At 39.2% G+C, this 18,442-nt stretch overlaps 1 protein-coding gene across 6 annotated transcripts in view; it reads left to right on the top strand.

The window, feature by feature from the left end:
• The window catches only part of LOC122555774 (diacylglycerol kinase delta-like), a 152,516-nt gene that overhangs the window by 46,094 nt on the left and 87,980 nt on the right, over nucleotides 1-18,442 (top strand). For 5 of the 6 annotated variants that reach the window (XM_043701902.1, XM_043701900.1, XM_043701899.1 and 2 more), the window contains exons 2-3: nucleotides 3,061-3,171; nucleotides 7,125-7,205. In XM_043701902.1, the coding sequence (XP_043557837.1) occupies nucleotides 3,061-3,171; nucleotides 7,125-7,205 (192 nt within the window). Of the gene's footprint in view, nucleotides 1-3,060; nucleotides 3,172-7,124; nucleotides 7,206-15,609; nucleotides 15,948-18,442 lie in introns of those variants that run through there. The other variant, XM_043701903.1, reaches the window with a different exon arrangement.

The raw sequence follows: 18,442 nt of genomic DNA, 5'->3' as shown, positions 1-18,442 counted from the left end.
GAAGTCTTGGAGGAGGTGGAGGGCGTGGGTGGTGTTTGGAGGAGGTGGAGGGCGCACTGACCTATTGTACTCTATGCTACTCTATCCCCACCCCCACCCTCCTCTAGCTTATCTCTCCACGCTTCAGGCTCTCTGCGTTTATTCCTGATGAAGGGCTTTTGCCCGAAACGTCGATTTTGCCTGTCCTCGGATGCTGCCTGAATTGCTGTGCTCTTCCAGCACCACTGATCCAGAATCTGGTTTCCAGCATCTGCAGTCATTGTTTTTACCAAAATGTTGAAGGTGTTAGCCCCCTGTGTTCTGTTGTTTGTGCCATAATGTTTAGACTGATTCAAATCTAAAAAATGAGTTAACAGAGTCTTACATGGATTCATGTAGTTTTTGAGCAAAGTACAATGTAAGTCTGCAAGTACAAATTCACCCCACAAACATATATGTGCATGTGGGTTTTTGTGTGTGTGTGTGTCTCTGTGTATGGTGGGGAGTTGTGAGTGTTTGTGAGAGAGAGTATATATATGTGTGTGTGTGTGTGTGAGAGTGTAAAGGGGTCTAAGTCTGTGAGAGGGGCGCACGCACGCGCGCACACTCTCTCTCTCTCTCTCTCTCTCTCACACACACACACACACACACACACACACACACATACACACACTCACAACTCCCCACCAAACACACACACACACAGAGACAAAAACCCATATACACATATATGTTTGTGGGGTGAATTTGTACTTGCAGGCTTACATTGTACTTTGCTCAAAAACGACATGAATCCATGTAAGACTCTGTTAGCTCGTTTTTTAGATTAGAATCAGTTTAAACATTATGGCACAAACAACAGAACACACGGGTCTAGCACCTTCACCATTTTGCCTGGCCTGACATCAATTGTTACAGTTAACTTGAGAATGTAACTTTTTAAAAAAATTTGTGATTTACATATGAAAGAAGTGAAACTATCATGGTCATTCTAACAGAGAAACTTAACAAACAATCAAGGTATTTTTCAATGTATAATTTCAGTTACATCACACTGTAAACTTCTGCTATAAATTCTGCATCTTACAATTGTGTACTCCACTATCACCTAATGAAGAAGTGGCGCTCCGAAAGCAAGTGCTTCCAATTAAACCTGTTGGACTATAACCTGGTGTTGTGTGATTTTTAACTTTGTACACCCCAATCCAACACCGGCATCTCCAAATCATGACTGTATAGATAGGATTGTAAATAGGAGTGAATAAGGGACCATAAGATATAGGATAGAGAAGCATATAATAGTTCAAAGGAACCGCTCCAGCCTTTGAAAGAAGAGAGTTAACAGATGTTCAGGATATTTGTGACTCAAGGCTGAGAAGTTCATGTTCTTTTGGACCATACCTGTAAAGGTTTGTGCCTTTCTTTCCCTCTTCATTGCAAAGACTTTCACTGGCTTCCTGCTTCCTGATCGCCATCCACTCTCCACTATCTCATTCAAGTGACTTCCATGAGCTTGACCATGCAGGGGGTATGATTACTGCATCCGTTTCTGTTCAATCCCTGATCCATATTTATTCTTTCCAAAAGTATAATGAGGAGTATATATCCTGGCTGATTGTACCCCTGCATGACCCAAACTTCACGTCCTAGAATATTGAGGCCAATTGTATCAACGATCTGTTATTATCAGTCAATGTTATTTATTTACCTATCATGTTCTCTATGATCATTGGAGTGTAATAGCATGTTGAGAAATCAATTAGCTTTTAATCCATAGGCCTTTTCTGCATTACATATGCTCGAAGGTCTCTCGTACTGCAAAATTCTCTCAGCATCATCATAACTTAAAGCATAGAAAGAAGCAGTACAGAGGAACCTCGATTATCCGGCATTCGATTCTTTCAATATCAGATTATCTGGCAAGATTGCAAGTCCGATGTTTGGCTAAACTATGTTATCTGGCATCCGGTGAACCAAACGAAATACTCCCCACCTGTGTCCTTCAGATAGTCAAGGTTCCTCTGTATATGGAACCCATTGCACTTTTTTATGCAAACTGTTGAACTGCATCCATCCACTCGAATCCTATTTTCCTGTACCTGTTATTGCAACTTCTGTATGCTTCCTTTTCAAATGCTTAACTCAAATCAGATTTAATGATGCTTTCATTACTCAAATTCATTTCTTGTGAGAGAGAAATAAAAGAGACCTAAGTTAATGTGACACTTTTAAGACCCTTGGTTAGTCCACATGGGCGTTCTGTGCAAATCTCTGGTGTGGATGCACTGAAGAGAATGCACAGTAGTTTCATAAGATTTATACTGAAATAAGAGAGAAATACCTGTCGGAAAAGGCTGAACAATCTTGAGTTCTGGGCTCCAAAAGCAATTCTCTAATTCAGTAGAGGTTAGGTTTGTTATTGGATTTAATAGAGTACTTGTAAAGAAAATGTTTTTAATGGTCTGGAATCTAAAACTAGAGGACATTAAGACACAGGGGTAGTTACTAACAAATTCAAAGGAAATTCTGGCCAAAGCTCTTTATCCAAGCAGTGGTTAGTACAGTATGTGTAAAATGCTAACACATTGGAGTAATTGAAATAAACAATGTGTGGATGCATTTAGTGGGAAAAACACAGAAGAGAAGAAAGTGTTGGTAGGGTTACATGAGAACAGGTGAAAAGAAACCATGTGGAGCAGTCTTTGACCCATTTGAGTAAATAGTTTGTTTCTGTGCATAAGATACTATACAATTGTAATCAAAGGAAAATTCTCACTCTTATAATGCAACAATATCCCAAAGTGCTTTACATGAGTGTTAGATAAAATTTGACACCTTGTCACATAAGGTGATGATAAGATAGATGATTAAGGTTTGGTGAAAAATGCTGACTTTATCCTACAATCTACTTGGCACTTACTCCAGCTCACATATTCTTACTTTTTAAGTGGTGGGTGGCGGAGGAGGTGGGGAGTTAAGCAAATATTTGGTATTACAGTTTCATGCCATGTGTTTCTATATCTAAAAGGTGTGGCTTTTCTTCTGTGCCTTCAGTTCTAAATACAGTTTCATTCCTTACAGGCTATTATAAAAGAAGGTCTTCTGATGAAGCAGACAAGTTCATTTCAGCGCTGGAAGAAAAGATACTTTAAGCTCCGGGGACGGACACTGTATTATGCAAAGAATGCAAAGGTGATTTTTTAAAAATTCAATGCAATATATTGGCTACAGCATTCAGAGGTGTGGTTGACAAGATGGTCTTGTCTGATAACAAAGCTGTGTTAACAGTTTTTTTAAACTGTCTGTCATTAGTGCCGTAATTCAGTTTTGTCAGCACAACTAGTGCAACCACATGACATCTACATTAGAATTCAATAATAGACCAGTGAAAGTTTGGGTTCTTTTTCTGTTTTCTAACCTTATTGATTCCAGCTAAACTCCCACTCATTGGGCCTTTTTCATTCTACTGTTCTTTCACGGCTCAAAACCTGGTTATGCAACAATGCACAGGATGGGAAAAGCTGTTGCAATCCACTCAGCTCATCTAAAAGATATATCTGATAACTATCGTTCCCCTCTATCATTTTTTTTCCTCCATGTAAATACTTGTCAACGTAAACAAAATGCGTTCTTAAAATGTCGATCATGCTATTAAATGATTAGGTTTCTAAGCCCAAATGTTCTGTAGCCGAGAATGTTAAAAATTGTTAATGAAGTAGTGGTGGAGAGGGATGTACATTCATTTTTTTGTGAGAGAGTAGAATGTACCAAACAAGTACGAGGTGGCAAATTTAGATTTGTTAAAAATAAAGCTCCGGATGGGTGGAGGAAGGGAGAGAGAAGAAATTTGTCAGGCAGCTATCAATTAGTTGGTTTCATATTGGCAGTAAGGAGATGACCTCAGATAATAATTAGAGACAATATAAACAAATACTTTATCAGGCCCATGATCATGGAATTATAGTAATTAGTTCACCTTTGACTAACTTTAATGCAGCTTTTGATAACATAATAGGCTGAGTTCAGCTTGCACTCTTTAATGCAGAGAATATAAGTACTTGGTGCAGATAAACTCAAAAACAAAAGATGCTGTACAAATGAACCCCATCTTTATCAGTAGTCAGTTTAAAGAATGTCTTAATGGAAACATAAGATCTGGGAAGGTAGAAATGTATATAGGAAGATATTAATTGTGTGTTGTCTTCACGTATGGCCATTGATAGTGAAGTGAAAAGAGAGGGTGCACGGGAAATGAGAGTCAGAGGAATGGAGAGATGTGAAGAGGCCTTGAAGATATTTAAATACAAGGATTAGAATTCTAAATTTGAGCTGCTGAGGGGCAATGATTCACTGTAAAATTTGCTGTTAGCCAAAAGCAAGAGATCAGTGCTTGATAGATGAGGATCAGTTTGACATTTGGGAATGACAAAGAGGTTGAGGCTTATTAGGAGAGAGGAGAACAATTGTGAGGAAGCCAGAGGTTAAACCTTGGTGCAGCCAAGGGGAAGGTAACAACAACAACAATCAGAAGGAAGTAAGAGGCCCTGGGGTGATGCTCCCCAGGTGTTGTCCAGACACTGGGAAACCTGGCCAGCAGCAATTACATTGAAATCTAACACAAAATTCCACTTGGGAACTTGTTTGAAATATGTTTGTGCAGTGTTCAGTCCAAAAGAGCACATGTTACTGACATACACGTGATAGGTTGAGGACATGCTGCACAGCAATGAGAGAGTTAATATTGAAATCTATATCCCTGTCCCCACCCGCTGTGTCAATTATGTTTAATTATATGCAGGTGGTGGGTGTTGACTGGCAATTCAGTGAGTCACAGTAAATAGACATAGTCTGGAACTGTGGTTGTTGCATTTGGAGGTGTATATTTGCAATGTGTACCTCAGTAAGTAAATATAAAATTGTGTAAAGATTGACTCCATTTCTATCTTATGCCAACTGACTATGTGGAGAAGAACATTCTGTCTCCTTACCCACTTCTGCAGCTGTCCTCCATACCTTCTGTTTATCACACCTCGACTGGGTTTTGAATGCATTCATATTTTTCCTGATGCCCTCTTCCCTGAAGCTGAAAGCACTGACTCATTGCTGGCTGCTGTCCTCCAATTGCTTAGCCATCTGGCCATATTTTGCATGTGAGCCTAGGGTGTAAGCAGGCTGTTCGCTCTAGGGTGGGATTTGAGAAATGGATCATAGTCAAGCTTAATCCTGTCCTCACCTGACTTTAGCAGATGGCATTTTTCCAGCAGGGGTCACTGGTAATAATTAAAAGTAGGATAGAGAGCTGAACAGTATAAAGGGCAATAGTGATATTGAGGAGAAAGTGAGGTCTGCAGATGCTGGAGATCAGAACTGAAAATGTGTTGCTGGAAAAGCGCAGCAGGTCAGGCAGCATCTAGGGAACAGGAGAATCGACGTTTCGGGCATAAGCCCTTCTTCAGGACAATAGTGATATTCTCAAGTCTGGACCCAAGGGACACCAGGTAACTCAGCAAACCTGGGATCATGCTGGATTGAATAGCTTAGTTAAATGGCTGACTGTCCAGAGTTAAAGAGTTCTGAATTCCATTAACCTTATATTGACACAGCGGATTACTTATGCTGAATTTGGACTTATTGAGAAGATAAAATTTAGTTCCATTTTATTTCTCATGGCCACACCTCTTAAAACTCCTTGTTGTCTTCTGTCTTATGTTAGCTGTCCTTTGCTTGGCCCATTTTGGTTGAAATTTTGCTGTGCTATTTTCAAGTTCACCAACAAATGTGCATTATAATCTGATTTTGTGAAAACTCGTTGTAATTAGATGTCTTGGCTGAAGAGATGGAGCAACTGACAACGTTATGGGGTTCATGGCTCCAAAGTAATGAGCACATTCAATTGGTATTGCATATTTGTCACGCCTCAACCGAATATGGCACAATGTGCAATATTTTTAAAATCTCTAACAAAAAACTATTTATCGTACTTACCCATACATTCTTATTGGTATCTTGAATGGATTCAAATAATCCAACATTTCAAAATCCTTTTTTGACACATCTGCTCTGAACTACTGTTGTTGAATCTGTTGTTCACACTGGTAGAATCTACAGTTATGAGAAATGCTTAAGGCTGACATTTACTGGAAAATTCCCTTCTGACTGTTTAGTGCCATCCACAGATTCACACGGTATAAATTTAACTTTCTAGCTCCTAGGGCCAAAGACCTCAGTCACTTGGCAGCTGTCTAAAAACAAACAAGAATGCGTGTACTCAATCAGGAAGTGCTTGAGAGGAAGAGTGTTCCAGCTGAAACCCTCTTATTCTGATATCCTGCCCAGGAGGATAACCTTATTATGGTAGACAATCCTTATTTATCATGACAACCCTTTAATATACCCAGTGCAGCAGGATTCTCCTACAGTCAGATAGTCTATAAGCTTTTAGAGCATTTTATCTCCATATCCTTGGAGCTTTGCAGTATAAGGCTACAATCTTTGTTTTATGTGAATAAGTTTCCAGACAAAGTGTTTTCTCTGGGGTGGGCGAGTCCTGAACTAGAGGGCATAGGTTTAGGGTGAGATGGGGAAGACATAAAAGGGACCTAAGGGGCAACATTTTCATGCAGAGGGTGGTGCATGTATGGAATGAGCTGCCAGAGGAAGTGGTGGAGACTGGTACAATTACAACATTTAAAAGGCATCTGGATGGGTATGTGAATAGGAAGGGTTTAAAGGGATATGGGCTAAGTGCTCGCAAATGGGACTAAATTAGGTTGGGATATCTGGTCGGCATGGACTAGTTGGACTGAAGGGTCTGTTTCCGTGCTGTACATTTCTATGACTTTATAAGTTTCATTGATGTCTCTAAAATCTTTTTAATTAAACCCTCTATTCTCTTTGTAGGAGGATTAGGGTCTTACCCTGTTCTCCTTCCACCATTTATCTCTCTGTAAGATAAATAAGGTTACTATGGTATAGCAACCCTATTTATCTTCCTGGTGGAAGTGTAGGATCATCCTAAATCATTGGATTGGGGTGTGGGGCTACTTTTATAGTTTAACTAACTTTGTTCTCCCCCTGCTGGCTCAATGTATCATCAACAATAATGTGCTTACAATGATTGTCTTTTGTTGTCTTTTTTCTTGTAGTCCATCATCTTTGATGAAGTGGATTTAACAGATGCCAGTGTTGCAGAATCCAGCACGAAAAATGTTAACAACAGTTTTACAGTGAGTTACTCTGGCATGAATCCTATTAAACAAGAATTTTGTTCTACCCATTAATGCTACTGAGAAAGGATTGTATGTTAATCATGAACACAGATAGCATAGACAACTGATCGTTTATTGGATAATTAGTCAAGTAGTTATACAAATTACACATTGCATTTTAAAATATATAAATTGCATCGCCTGATTGAATTCTATGCTAAACAGGAAACTTGTGTTGTATAGTGCCTGTCAAAACCCAGGATACCCCAAAGCACTTCACAGCCAAGTAAAAGCTTTTGAAGTACATCCACAATTATAATATAGGCCAAGGTGGATTCTGTTTATGTTGTCTAAAAAGATGTAATCTATTTTATTAATGTTAGCTGAGACATAATCTTTGGCAAGAACAGCTGCTGATTGAGCTGAAGCTTTTCTTCACTTAGAGAATCATTTCAAATCACAGATCCCTTCCCTATTGTAGAGATTGGAAGCAGTGAGCTGCAATGTAAGGTTGGAGGCATTGCAGTGGACATGTGTAGAAAACTAAGACATAGGGTAGAGGGATTACAGAGTTCCAGTTGAGAGGCATCCTGGAGGAATTTGCAGATTTTGAATTGCACCTGTCACATATAACACCAGTAAATTTGAGAGAACTGGTTCTACAGGTAACAAAAATTTTTATAATGTTTTTAGTGACATTTAGGCAGATAAATTCAGGTCCTGTTTGTAAGATTCCTAGTTTTCACCTTAGGATGTTGGTGATGGATTGAACATTGGTTTGAAGTTCAGGTTTGAGTAGGTTTACGCTAAATCTGCTTGCTCAAACAGAAAAAGATGAAAATACAATACCAGGCATAAGTGCTGACATTTAACAGGAAACATTGTAATTTAACATCAGTCTTTCTGGTATCAATGTGAGAAATGTTTGAATAGGTCTGAATATAATAAGTATTGAACACCGGTTTCTTCTTTCTGTTATTACCAAATACCCCTCTGCAGTTAGACTGTGTCGTCAACTTCATTTTCATATGACAATAGACTAACAACAGGAAGGACAAACTGTTCCTCGGTATTTCTTACACCCAGATTTAGCCATAATTTCCGCTCTAATTTTAATTCCTAGGAAGTCTCCCAATTCCTACAGTAATTTCCAGGAAACCCATTTTATTTGGAATTTCATCACAAATGTAGTGGAATTATTTACTATTCAAACATTTCCTGGTTTTCATCTTTTCCAATGTGGGTTTTCACGAGGAGAGTGTTGGAAGCCTGAGCCTTTGATATTGATCCTCTTAATTGTATATTAAATGAGTTTAATTCTGCACTTGCAGTGTCAATGTGGGATTCCCTTGGGCACATATTAAAACACACTTACTAAAACTATGCAATGAGGACGTGTACGTTTGTAATGTTGAACTTTGCAAATATTTGTAAGATTGAATAAGGAGTGGCTCCGATACCGCACCACTGGTTTTCTAAAAGATAATATTAACATTATTTTGTTTTCTTGTCATGCAAGCCAAGCAGAGGAACTGATGAAACTATTTGGCACAAAACAAAGTGGAACCAAATTGCAAAGCTGGGTAACTTACATTCTCAGGGCACAGAGCAAATTGAGTCAGAAATTATCCAAAATAAAGAATTCTTTACAGCTCTGGAGAATAGACCAATGAAATAACTGAAGTAGTTTAATTGGGGTCATGGCCTGCTTCGTTGCAGCTGTGCTATAAACTGGCATAAATGTTTCTGACCTACAGTTCACACATTCTGTTGATACATTTTCTTGTATATCGAAGTTGGACTAAGGAGAAGTGACATTCAGATGCCAACAGCATTCTAATCTGTAAAAAAGACTCTTCTGGGTTATGTGACTCATCCTTTGTCATTAACTATGTTTAATTTCCACAGAAAATACTTCTAAAATTTCTTTAGTTGACTTTATTAGGACTATTTAGTGAACAGTAATCTGGAACACAACGCTGGAGTGAAGCAATTCAGTTTAAGGTGATTAAACCACCACTTAATCTTTAGCGAGGGCACTCCTCAGGACCACACAATATTGTCTGTGTCTCCCCACAAGTGCATAAAGAGTTTATACTGAGGCTGCAAAGGTAGAATTTGGCTGCATGCACACTCTGGCTTGGCCTGACCCTGTTTAGTAAGAACCACTCTCCATCTATATTAATGGTGGTCTCTGCTTCCAGAGATAAGCATTGCAGGATAAGATGCTCAAATGTATTAAAATGCACAGAACGGTATTGAAATCTGTCAACAGCTGGCTGAGTGTATGGGATCTTTTCCACATTTTGGAATGTCAATGAGTTTTGCCATACACTACACCTTCAGGGGTGGGTTTGAGCTGATGATTCTTGTATAGAATCAAGTCTATTAACTCTGCCAACTGAGTTGATTTTACTACCTGAATCTTTCACACATTTGGTGCAATTTATTTTTTCTCAATATCCTTCTTTAGCCTGCCTATTGGTCCTTTCAGTGCTTCCTAAATTCTCATTCCAAATCACTTATATAAATGACAAGCAACAGTGGACCCAGAACAGTGACCAGCAGTGTTCTACAGAGATCAGTGCTGTGTCCACTGTTGTTTGTCATTTGTATAAATGATTTGGATGTGAATTTAGGAAGCATGGTTAGTACGTTTTGTGGATGGCTTCAAAATTAGTGGTTTTGTGTACAGTGAAGATGGTTATGTAAGATTACAAAGTGACCTTGAACAATACGGCCAGTTGGTAGAGGTGTGGCAGGGGAGTTTAATTTGGATAAATGTGAGGTATTGAATTATGGTAAGACAAACATGGGCAGAACGTTTGCAAGTAATAGTAGAGCCCTGGGTATTGCTGTCAGAGAGACATAGGGGTCCAGGTGCATACTTCATTGAAAGTTGTATGACAGGTAGACAGGGTGGTAAAGAAGGCGTTTAGAAAGCTTGCCTTCATTTCTCAGATCAAGGAGTTGGAGCATCATGTTGTGAGATGTAGGTGAGACTACTTTCAGAGTACAGTGGCCAGTTAATTTCCGGAGGGTGCAGAAAAGATTTAATAGACTCAAATCTATACAAGAATCATCAGCTGAAACTCACCCCTGAAGGTGTAGTGTATGGCAAAACCCATTGACATTCCAAAATGTGGAAAAGATCCCATACAGGATTGGAGGTTTTGAGTTGTAAGAAGAAGCTGGATAAGTTGGGAGTTTTTTCATGGAGTGCAGGAAGTTGTGTGACTTTATAGAAGTTTATAAAATCATGAGGAGCATGGATAAGATGACTAGCAAAAATCTCCTAGATTACTTTTCCCTAGGAGTTCAACACTAGAGGGCATATTTTTAAGGTGAAGGTAGAAAAATTCAAAAGGACCTGAGGGGCAACCTTTTCACGCGGAGGGTGGTTTGTGTGTGGAATGAACTGCTAGAGGAAGTGGTAGATATAGGTATATTCACAACATTTAAAAGACGTTTGGACAGGTGCATGAATAAGAAAGCAGTGAGGGATAGGGCCAAACGCAGGCGAATGGGATTACTTTAGTTTGGGAAACTTAGTCGACATGGATGAATTGGACTGAAGGGTCTGTTTCCATGCTATATGACGCAATGACTTTATATGAAATTTTCATCATAGTGAAAAGCAGCATCATTCGCTCCCTAGTTCTTTCCAAAACATATACATGTTGTCATAGTGGGGCCACCAATGCTAACTGCAGCTGTTCAAGAAAAGGCTCCACATTTACAATTAGAACATCCAAAGATAAGTAATAAATATGACCAAAACGGAAAGTACTAGAGAAATGCATCTGTAGAAAGAAAAATGAATTTCTGACAAAGGATTATTGCATTCAAAAGATTAACTGTTTTTCACTGTACAGAAGCTGCCAGATCTCCTGAGTTTCTCCAGCACTTCCTGCTTTTGTTTCATTCAATAGATTTGACTAGTTGTCTTACTAAAATCATTTCTTTTTGGTCAAGTGTGCTCAAGGCCCACCTTGATTTTCTTTCCTGTTCACTATTGTATGCCATAGAGATTGCTTCTCTTGCCAGTTGTGGAAATTGCCAAATGTAAATCCACAGTTCAAATTAAAATAACAGAACCAATGAGGGTGATATAGGAGTCAGGCTAACACTTGTTGTACTGTCATAAAAAGACTTGTTTATCCATTGTACTGTGTAGTGTCAATAAGACTTTTCACTTTCTACCAGCACTTATATTGCTTTGCTTTCTTTCATTCCTGGAAATACAGTCAGACTGGCAGCATGCACACATAGGTCTCATTCATTGAAGTGGGAAACATTTCAGCACAAATGAATCTTCAATATGATCCATTACTGCCTCCGTATTTCCCATGGTAGTAATACCTTGCATTCCCACAGCTGCCCATTATATGCTCAGTCAATAGAATCTTTACAAAACCCCCCCCTCCCCACGACAAACTGCAACATACTTGAGTGGATGTTCTACACCATTCTTGCTGAGTTCCTCAACTCTTTTCTCTTCTGCACATGTCTACAATTTCCCTTTATATTTTCCATCTCTCATACTGTGACAGATTCCAGTGATTCTGTCCATTTGACAGTCTATCGAACCTTACGCCCCATCAAGTTGGTTATTCCATCCAAAGCACTCCCCAGTGGTTAAGTTTTCCATTCTGTTTCTTTTTCTCTTGTCCATCTTATGGACTCCCACTGATATATCTAATCGATCTTTTATTAACTCAATTATATCTCGATTTGTTCTTTCCTCTGACTCATTTTAGCACATTCATTTCTTCACATTTCTTTGTAGGATGTTTTACCCCTCTATGAATGCATTTTGGAGGAGCACATTATCAATCTGACCGACAATAAGTCTTTCGCTACCAGTGAGACAGCCCTACCAATCGAAACTTTCCACTTTCTCATTTTTTCCTGTTCCTCAATTCTCCTACTTCTGCTTGTACATTTAAGCATCATATTCAAAATCCTCCATTCTTTTCTATTTTTCTTAAGATTGCTAGACCTGGTCAATTCAAAAGGCGTGTCTTTTATTCTTTGCACTGAAATTCCAACTCTTCCCTGACTAATAACAGACAGGCTGTCAAAAACAAAGATTGGTAATTGTGAAATCAACCTTAGAGCATGAGTGTCTGTGGCAGTTATGTGCAAACTGATTGTGTTCTTGCAGTTGAGGCAGTATGTTTACAGATAAAATCATACAGAGGAAATATCATTGTATGTATGCTGTGGTCTTCCTGACCTTTTGTTTGGAATGATGTAAAGGGACCTTTACTTTATATCAGCCCATACTTTGACTCAGGATGGTTGCTCTGGTATTGTAAGATGATTAGATACTCATTCACGCCTATAAAGTTCTGCACAAATTTAAGTTTCTAGTCTCGTTTATATGATTAATTAGGTGCAAATGTCAGGGGAAATCCCAGGTCATGTTTGTGTAGCTTCTCAAAGTAGTTAGAAAAGAAAGGGTATTGTGTCAAAGCTAGGGAGAGCTTTGGACAATAATGAAATTAATAAAAATCTGTGATAACTTGCAACAGAGTTTGAATGCAAGTATAAAATTAGCTCAACCATACTCTTAAGGGTTAAGCTTCAGTGTTCCAGCAGTAGGATTTCCTGCTGTTTATGTTCCAGCCTACTGGACTTAAACTCACTTCCTCATTTCATCCTGTGAGTTTTTATCAGGATGCAGATTCTGACAAGAGGCCGACAACTTCAGACAGAGATTGTTAAAACTCAGTGGGGACAAGTGGGGAGGAATTATTCCTTTGCAAGTTTGTTTAATCATGATATGCCGATTCTGTAGTTTAAATTTCTAATATATCAAGCACTAGGTGTTGCAAAAATCACTCGCAATTTCAGGCAAGAAAAGATGCATGATTAAATATGAAAATTCAAAGGTTCCTGTTTGAGATCCATCATTGGTTTATGAAAATGCCATCTTGTTATGTAGCTTCCATTCAAATGCATTGGATATTATAAAGTTCATGTACTTATACTGTAGATAGAAAATAAAATTGCCAGTTATGTCTAATCAATTTCAGTATCTTTGTACTGATTTTTTTGTTTCTTTTTCTTTAATCTTATTCCATTTTTCCTCTATTTATCACCCTATAGCTCATTTGAAATTGAATTCATCCACTTTGTTCGGACTTTGAGCTGTTTTTTGCACTATCCTTCTTTAAGGAGATGTACATTTGTTTTTCCTGATCATGCAGATCTGTGAAACCCTGTTAAGGTCGTCAAACCACTTCCGTCTCGCACTTGAGCAACTCATGAGGTACAATATCAGCAAGGTTAACTCGAACATGTACTTTGGACCAAATCTCATAATACAGAAATTACAACTCAGAGAAATGGGGGCAGTATGTCACAGGATCCATATCCAACGACACACGTTTATTGGTATTCTGTAGTGCAGTGAGCATTTTATGAGGGCAACAGATTTAATTAAAAGTTTAACCTAATTGCTGCTGATCCCTAATATCATGCTCTCTCCAGTTACACATTTACTTTGCATATCTGCTGTCCCTATGCTGACATTTGAAACCAGGAATAGCTCTTAGATTGTTACCCTTGAAGTTCTCTTCTTCAGTCAGTCCCCTAAATTCCTTAAACACTTACTGCATGATTTCAGCAAAAGGCCGGACCAACGCAGTCAGTAACAAATTAAAAATTTTAACTAAGAGATTGACAGAATGGGTTGGAGAGATTTCTCGTAGTATATACCAAAGAGAGAGATCATTGCATTATTTATGGAAAAACCAAATAAACATTTGAAACAGAAGAAGATTACAAGCTGTCGAAGGAAGGGAGACTTGGGTAGAAATTTTGGATTGATGTAGGAAAGAGCCAGTACAAGCAATCACGGACGATATGGTATCCTTATGTAAGTCTCAACAGATCCATGATTCCAAATCCTATTTATCAATTCTTTTTGCAATTTTTCAACTTCCCTCCAAGGGAAGTATGAATCCAATGCAAAATGGGTCCATTATTTAGGTGAAGTGGGGCAGTATTCTGTGCAAATGAAATCTTCGGCTCATGTATGTTTTATTTGATCATTTTGAAAACTAACTTAAAAAATAACAACTTGACATTGAAATAAGCTAAATATGTAATGCGTAGGATGTCAACTAGATGAAAATTGCCTTGGGATGCCAATGACGAAGGATGTACTCAAGAAGCAAATATAGCAATAATCAATTTCACACAAGACCAGAGGCATCAGAGAAAAACCAAATTAGTTCTGGTCGTTCAAGGGGCATCAATGTACAAGGATACGGCAAAATGAGGAGAAAGCCCCGTGCAAAGATCAAACCCATGTCATTGGTATCATTCTGTATCTCACTGTAGCAACTCGCAACTGAATTGACTGGTCCCCAGATTTGTCAGGACATGCTTTTTAGAAGGTACCTGAATATAATTGAAAAGCATCTATGCCAGGATAGTTCCATTCATTCTAAGCCACTGGCAGTAAATTAGATTAGATTAGATTACTTACAGTGTGGAAACAGGCCCTTCGGCCCAACAAGTCCACACCGACCCTCCGAAGAGCAACCCACCCAGACCCATTCCCCTACGTTTACCCCTTCACCTAACACTACGGGCAATTTAGCAGGGCCAATTCACCTAACCTGCACATTTTTGGACTGTGCGGGAAAACCAGAGCACTCGGAGGAAACCCACGCAGACACTGGGAGAATGTGCAAACTCCACACAGTTGCTTGAGGTGGGAAAATGAACCCAGTTCTCTGGCGCTGTGAGGCAGCAGTGCTAACCACTGTGGCACCGTTCCACCCCATTATGTGATGTATATTGTGGAGTACAAAGTCAAGTGTCTTGTCTGTCAATGCTGTTGTTGTAATTGAGGAAGTAGAGAGGACAATTTGGAAAACAACACCACTGATCTATGCTTTTGTGCAACGTAGAAGTAACTCAATGTTTGGGAGTTCTCACCTTCCAAACATTTGAGCTATGGCAATTGAGAGTTGATTTTTTTTCTCTGTGGGATAGGTAGCTGGATCCTTTGGTTTAATGACTGTTAATTGATAAAATGTTTAATTTAGAGCAATGTAATAGTTGGCAAGATAGAAAAAAATCAACAAGACTGTAACTAGAGTGAATAAATAAATGGGATGCCATTTAATCATCCCATTTTCTTGCAACAGTGTTGGTTTAAACTGATTTGCAAATTTCCCAGCAGTTCCAGCAATGACAGTGTTAAAAGGTTGGAGCAGCAGTTTGTCCTTGGTATTCTGAATGGATCAGTTCCGCTGCAAGGCATTCCCTATGGACTCAGATGCTATTTTGGTGTGTTTGTCTCTGACAAGCCTTTCTGTTTCTTTTAAAGGGTGTGGTTTAAAGATAGTGAAGAATGTGAAGTACCTCAGTTCTTTTGGTGCCTCATCTTGGAACTCTACAGCAATAGTCTTGCACCAGACTTGACTTTTCCACAGCAGGACGTGTACATTAGTCACTCAGCCAGGGCAACAGTCAGTTAAGACATGTGTCCCCAGAGTCATCCAGGACCTTGTGCTGCCTTACTGTTCCACTTGTAGGAGTGCCACAATAGGGCTGCTGCTCTATCTGGAGAGTTAAAGGGTTACTCCTAAAATTTCATGAAAGAGTTTCTTCACGTGGTGTGGGAGTTTTGGAAGAAGTCCAAAAAAAGAGAGAGGAGGCCTGAGTGCCAAGACTTTTCAGATTGTAGAAAGCAATGTGAACCCGGTCCATGATGGAGCACCCTGCAAGACATCAGTCGTAAGTTACGGCTTTCCCTCTTTCTCTCACTGTAGACTGGTTCTTTATGGGCTGAGAGTTCCCTTAAAAATTTTTAAATGAGCTTATATTTTGGATCTTGTATTGAAGAGTGCATGTGCTGAAGAGATTTTTCTGAGGGTGAATATTTGAGTTGAAGTTGGGAAATTTTTCGTGATGTGGGATTTGCAATCGGTTGCAAGAATTTATTTCTTTTCGATAAAACCTCAGCTTCACGTCCTCTAAAAGGAAAGTGGAAACACTGAGAAGCACAATTCTAGATACTGTCCATGCACATTTGAACTGTGTCATAAGAGCCCAATGGAGCTGTATAATACTTGACTAAATAGCTGGTGCATTTGGGCCTGTCACTGTGCAGGTGGGTTTAGATCAATTACTGTATAAACTGGGGTTGAGTTTTGATGGGTATAGGTCACTCACTATAACACTGTAAGCACAGTGCTAATGGGTACAGATCTATTACGAACTAATTAGTATTTTACACCCAAAGACTGAAGTTCTGTGCTAAAGACTGAAGGTCTGTTGCTGTATAATACTGTGTACAGAGCTGCTGAATGCTGACTGCAATTCTGTTAGTATAGTGCTTGATATAATGTTGATAGGTACTAGTTTGTCATGCTATATTATTGGGTGAAGATACTAATATATAGGCAACAAGTTAAGTATTGATGTGTAGAGTTTTGTCATGTAGAAAGATTGGGTAAACGTTAAAGGTGTTTTTGTGTTATAAAATTGATCATCTATAATTGTACAACTTCCATGCTGCCGTTAAAAACAAAAGATTCAATCTCAGTGACGTCTGAGGGCATTTTTGAGAATCCTGTGATCAGTCATTAGAATGTAGACATAACTTCATTGTTGAGTTAATATATCATATCCTAATGTCATGACTCAGTAAAACGCCAAGCAGATTTCTTGCATTGCCAGGAAATCATGATATTTTAGGTTCAGCATTATCCCTTGAGACAGAATCTGTTGTACTTGGTAGAATGTAGAATATGATCCGAATACATTGATCTCATACGATTATCCTTGATTTCTCTATAACCTTTGACATAATAAACTACATCATTCCCCTCCACAGCCCTTACTGCCTTTAACTCATTGGGATTGTCCTCACTCAGTAATCTGATTAGAGCTTCTCAAGCAATAAATTTTCTTCTTGGACGCTATCCACTAATGCCCCAGAAATCATTCCTTGGCCTTTCTTGTTCTGTATGCTTTTGCTGAATGTGAAGTCCTTTTCCATGTGCATACTGATGAAACCTAACTTTACCTCTCTAACTTCACTTGATCCTTGTACTGCCTTTGTGTTGTCAGACTGCTTGACCAATATGTAGTTTTGGATGAATCAAAGTTTCCTCCAGTTGAATAGTAGGAAGACAGGAATCATCAGGACATCACCAAGAACCCTAAAATGAAAAGAAAGTGCTTCAGAAACTCAGCAACTCTTGCAGCGTCTGTGGAGTGAGAATGAGTTCACATTTCGAGTCCAATTACTCTTCTTCAGGACCATGGACCCTATACCTGCTTTATTGATTCTACTCTGCTCATTGTTTTAGATTCAACCAGCTCTCAACTGATATTCTGATTCCATGTATGTCGTCGTTTTCCTAAAGACTGCCCAATTTTACTTCTGCAACCTTGTCCACTTCCACCACTTTCTTCGACAATCGACTGCTGAAACTCTCATCCACGCCTACATCACCTTGGTATTTGACTATTCTTATCCTCACCTGATTAGTCTCCCATTCATCACCCTATATAAGACCATAGACCATAAGACATAGGAGCAGAAATTAGGCCTTTCAGTCCATCAAGACTGCTCCGCCATGGCTGATAAGTTTCTGAACCCAATTCTCCTGCTTTCTCCCCGTAACCTTTGATCCCCTTGATACTCAAGAACCAGTCTTCTTTAGTCTTAAATATACTCAATGACCTGGCCTCCATATCCTTCTGTGATAATGAATTCCATAGATTCACCACTGTCAGGCTGAAGAAGTTTCTCCTTATTTCCATTCTGTAAGGTCTTCCCTTTACTCTAAGGCTGTGCCCTCTGGTCGTAGTCTCTCCTACCAATGGAAACATCTTCCCAACACTAGTCTATCCAGACCATTCAGCGTTCTGTATGTTTCAATTAGATCCCCCCTCATCCTTGCTAAACTCCCATCGGGTATAGGCCTAGATTGTTCAAATGTTCCTCTTTTGTTAAGGTTTTCATTCCTGGGATATTCTTGTGAACATCTTCTCGGAGAAAGTGAGGACTGTAGATGCTGGAGATCAGAGCTGAAAATGTGTTGCTGGAAAAGCGCAGCAGGTCAGGCAGCATCCATTGAGCAGGAGAATCGACGTTTCGGGTGTGAGCCCTTCTTCAGAAATGAGGAAAGTGTGCCAAGCAGACTAAGATAAAAGGTAGGGAGGAGGGACATGGGGGAGGGGCGTTGGCAAGGCGATAGGTGGAAGGAGGTTGAGGTGAG

Source organism: Chiloscyllium plagiosum, chromosome 13, assembly GCF_004010195.1.
Source record: "Chiloscyllium plagiosum isolate BGI_BamShark_2017 chromosome 13, ASM401019v2, whole genome shotgun sequence".
Lineage (NCBI taxonomy): Eukaryota > Metazoa > Chordata > Chondrichthyes > Orectolobiformes > Hemiscylliidae > Chiloscyllium > Chiloscyllium plagiosum.
Note: the sequence above shows the minus strand (reverse complement) of the source record. Positions and strands in the feature narration are given on the sequence as shown.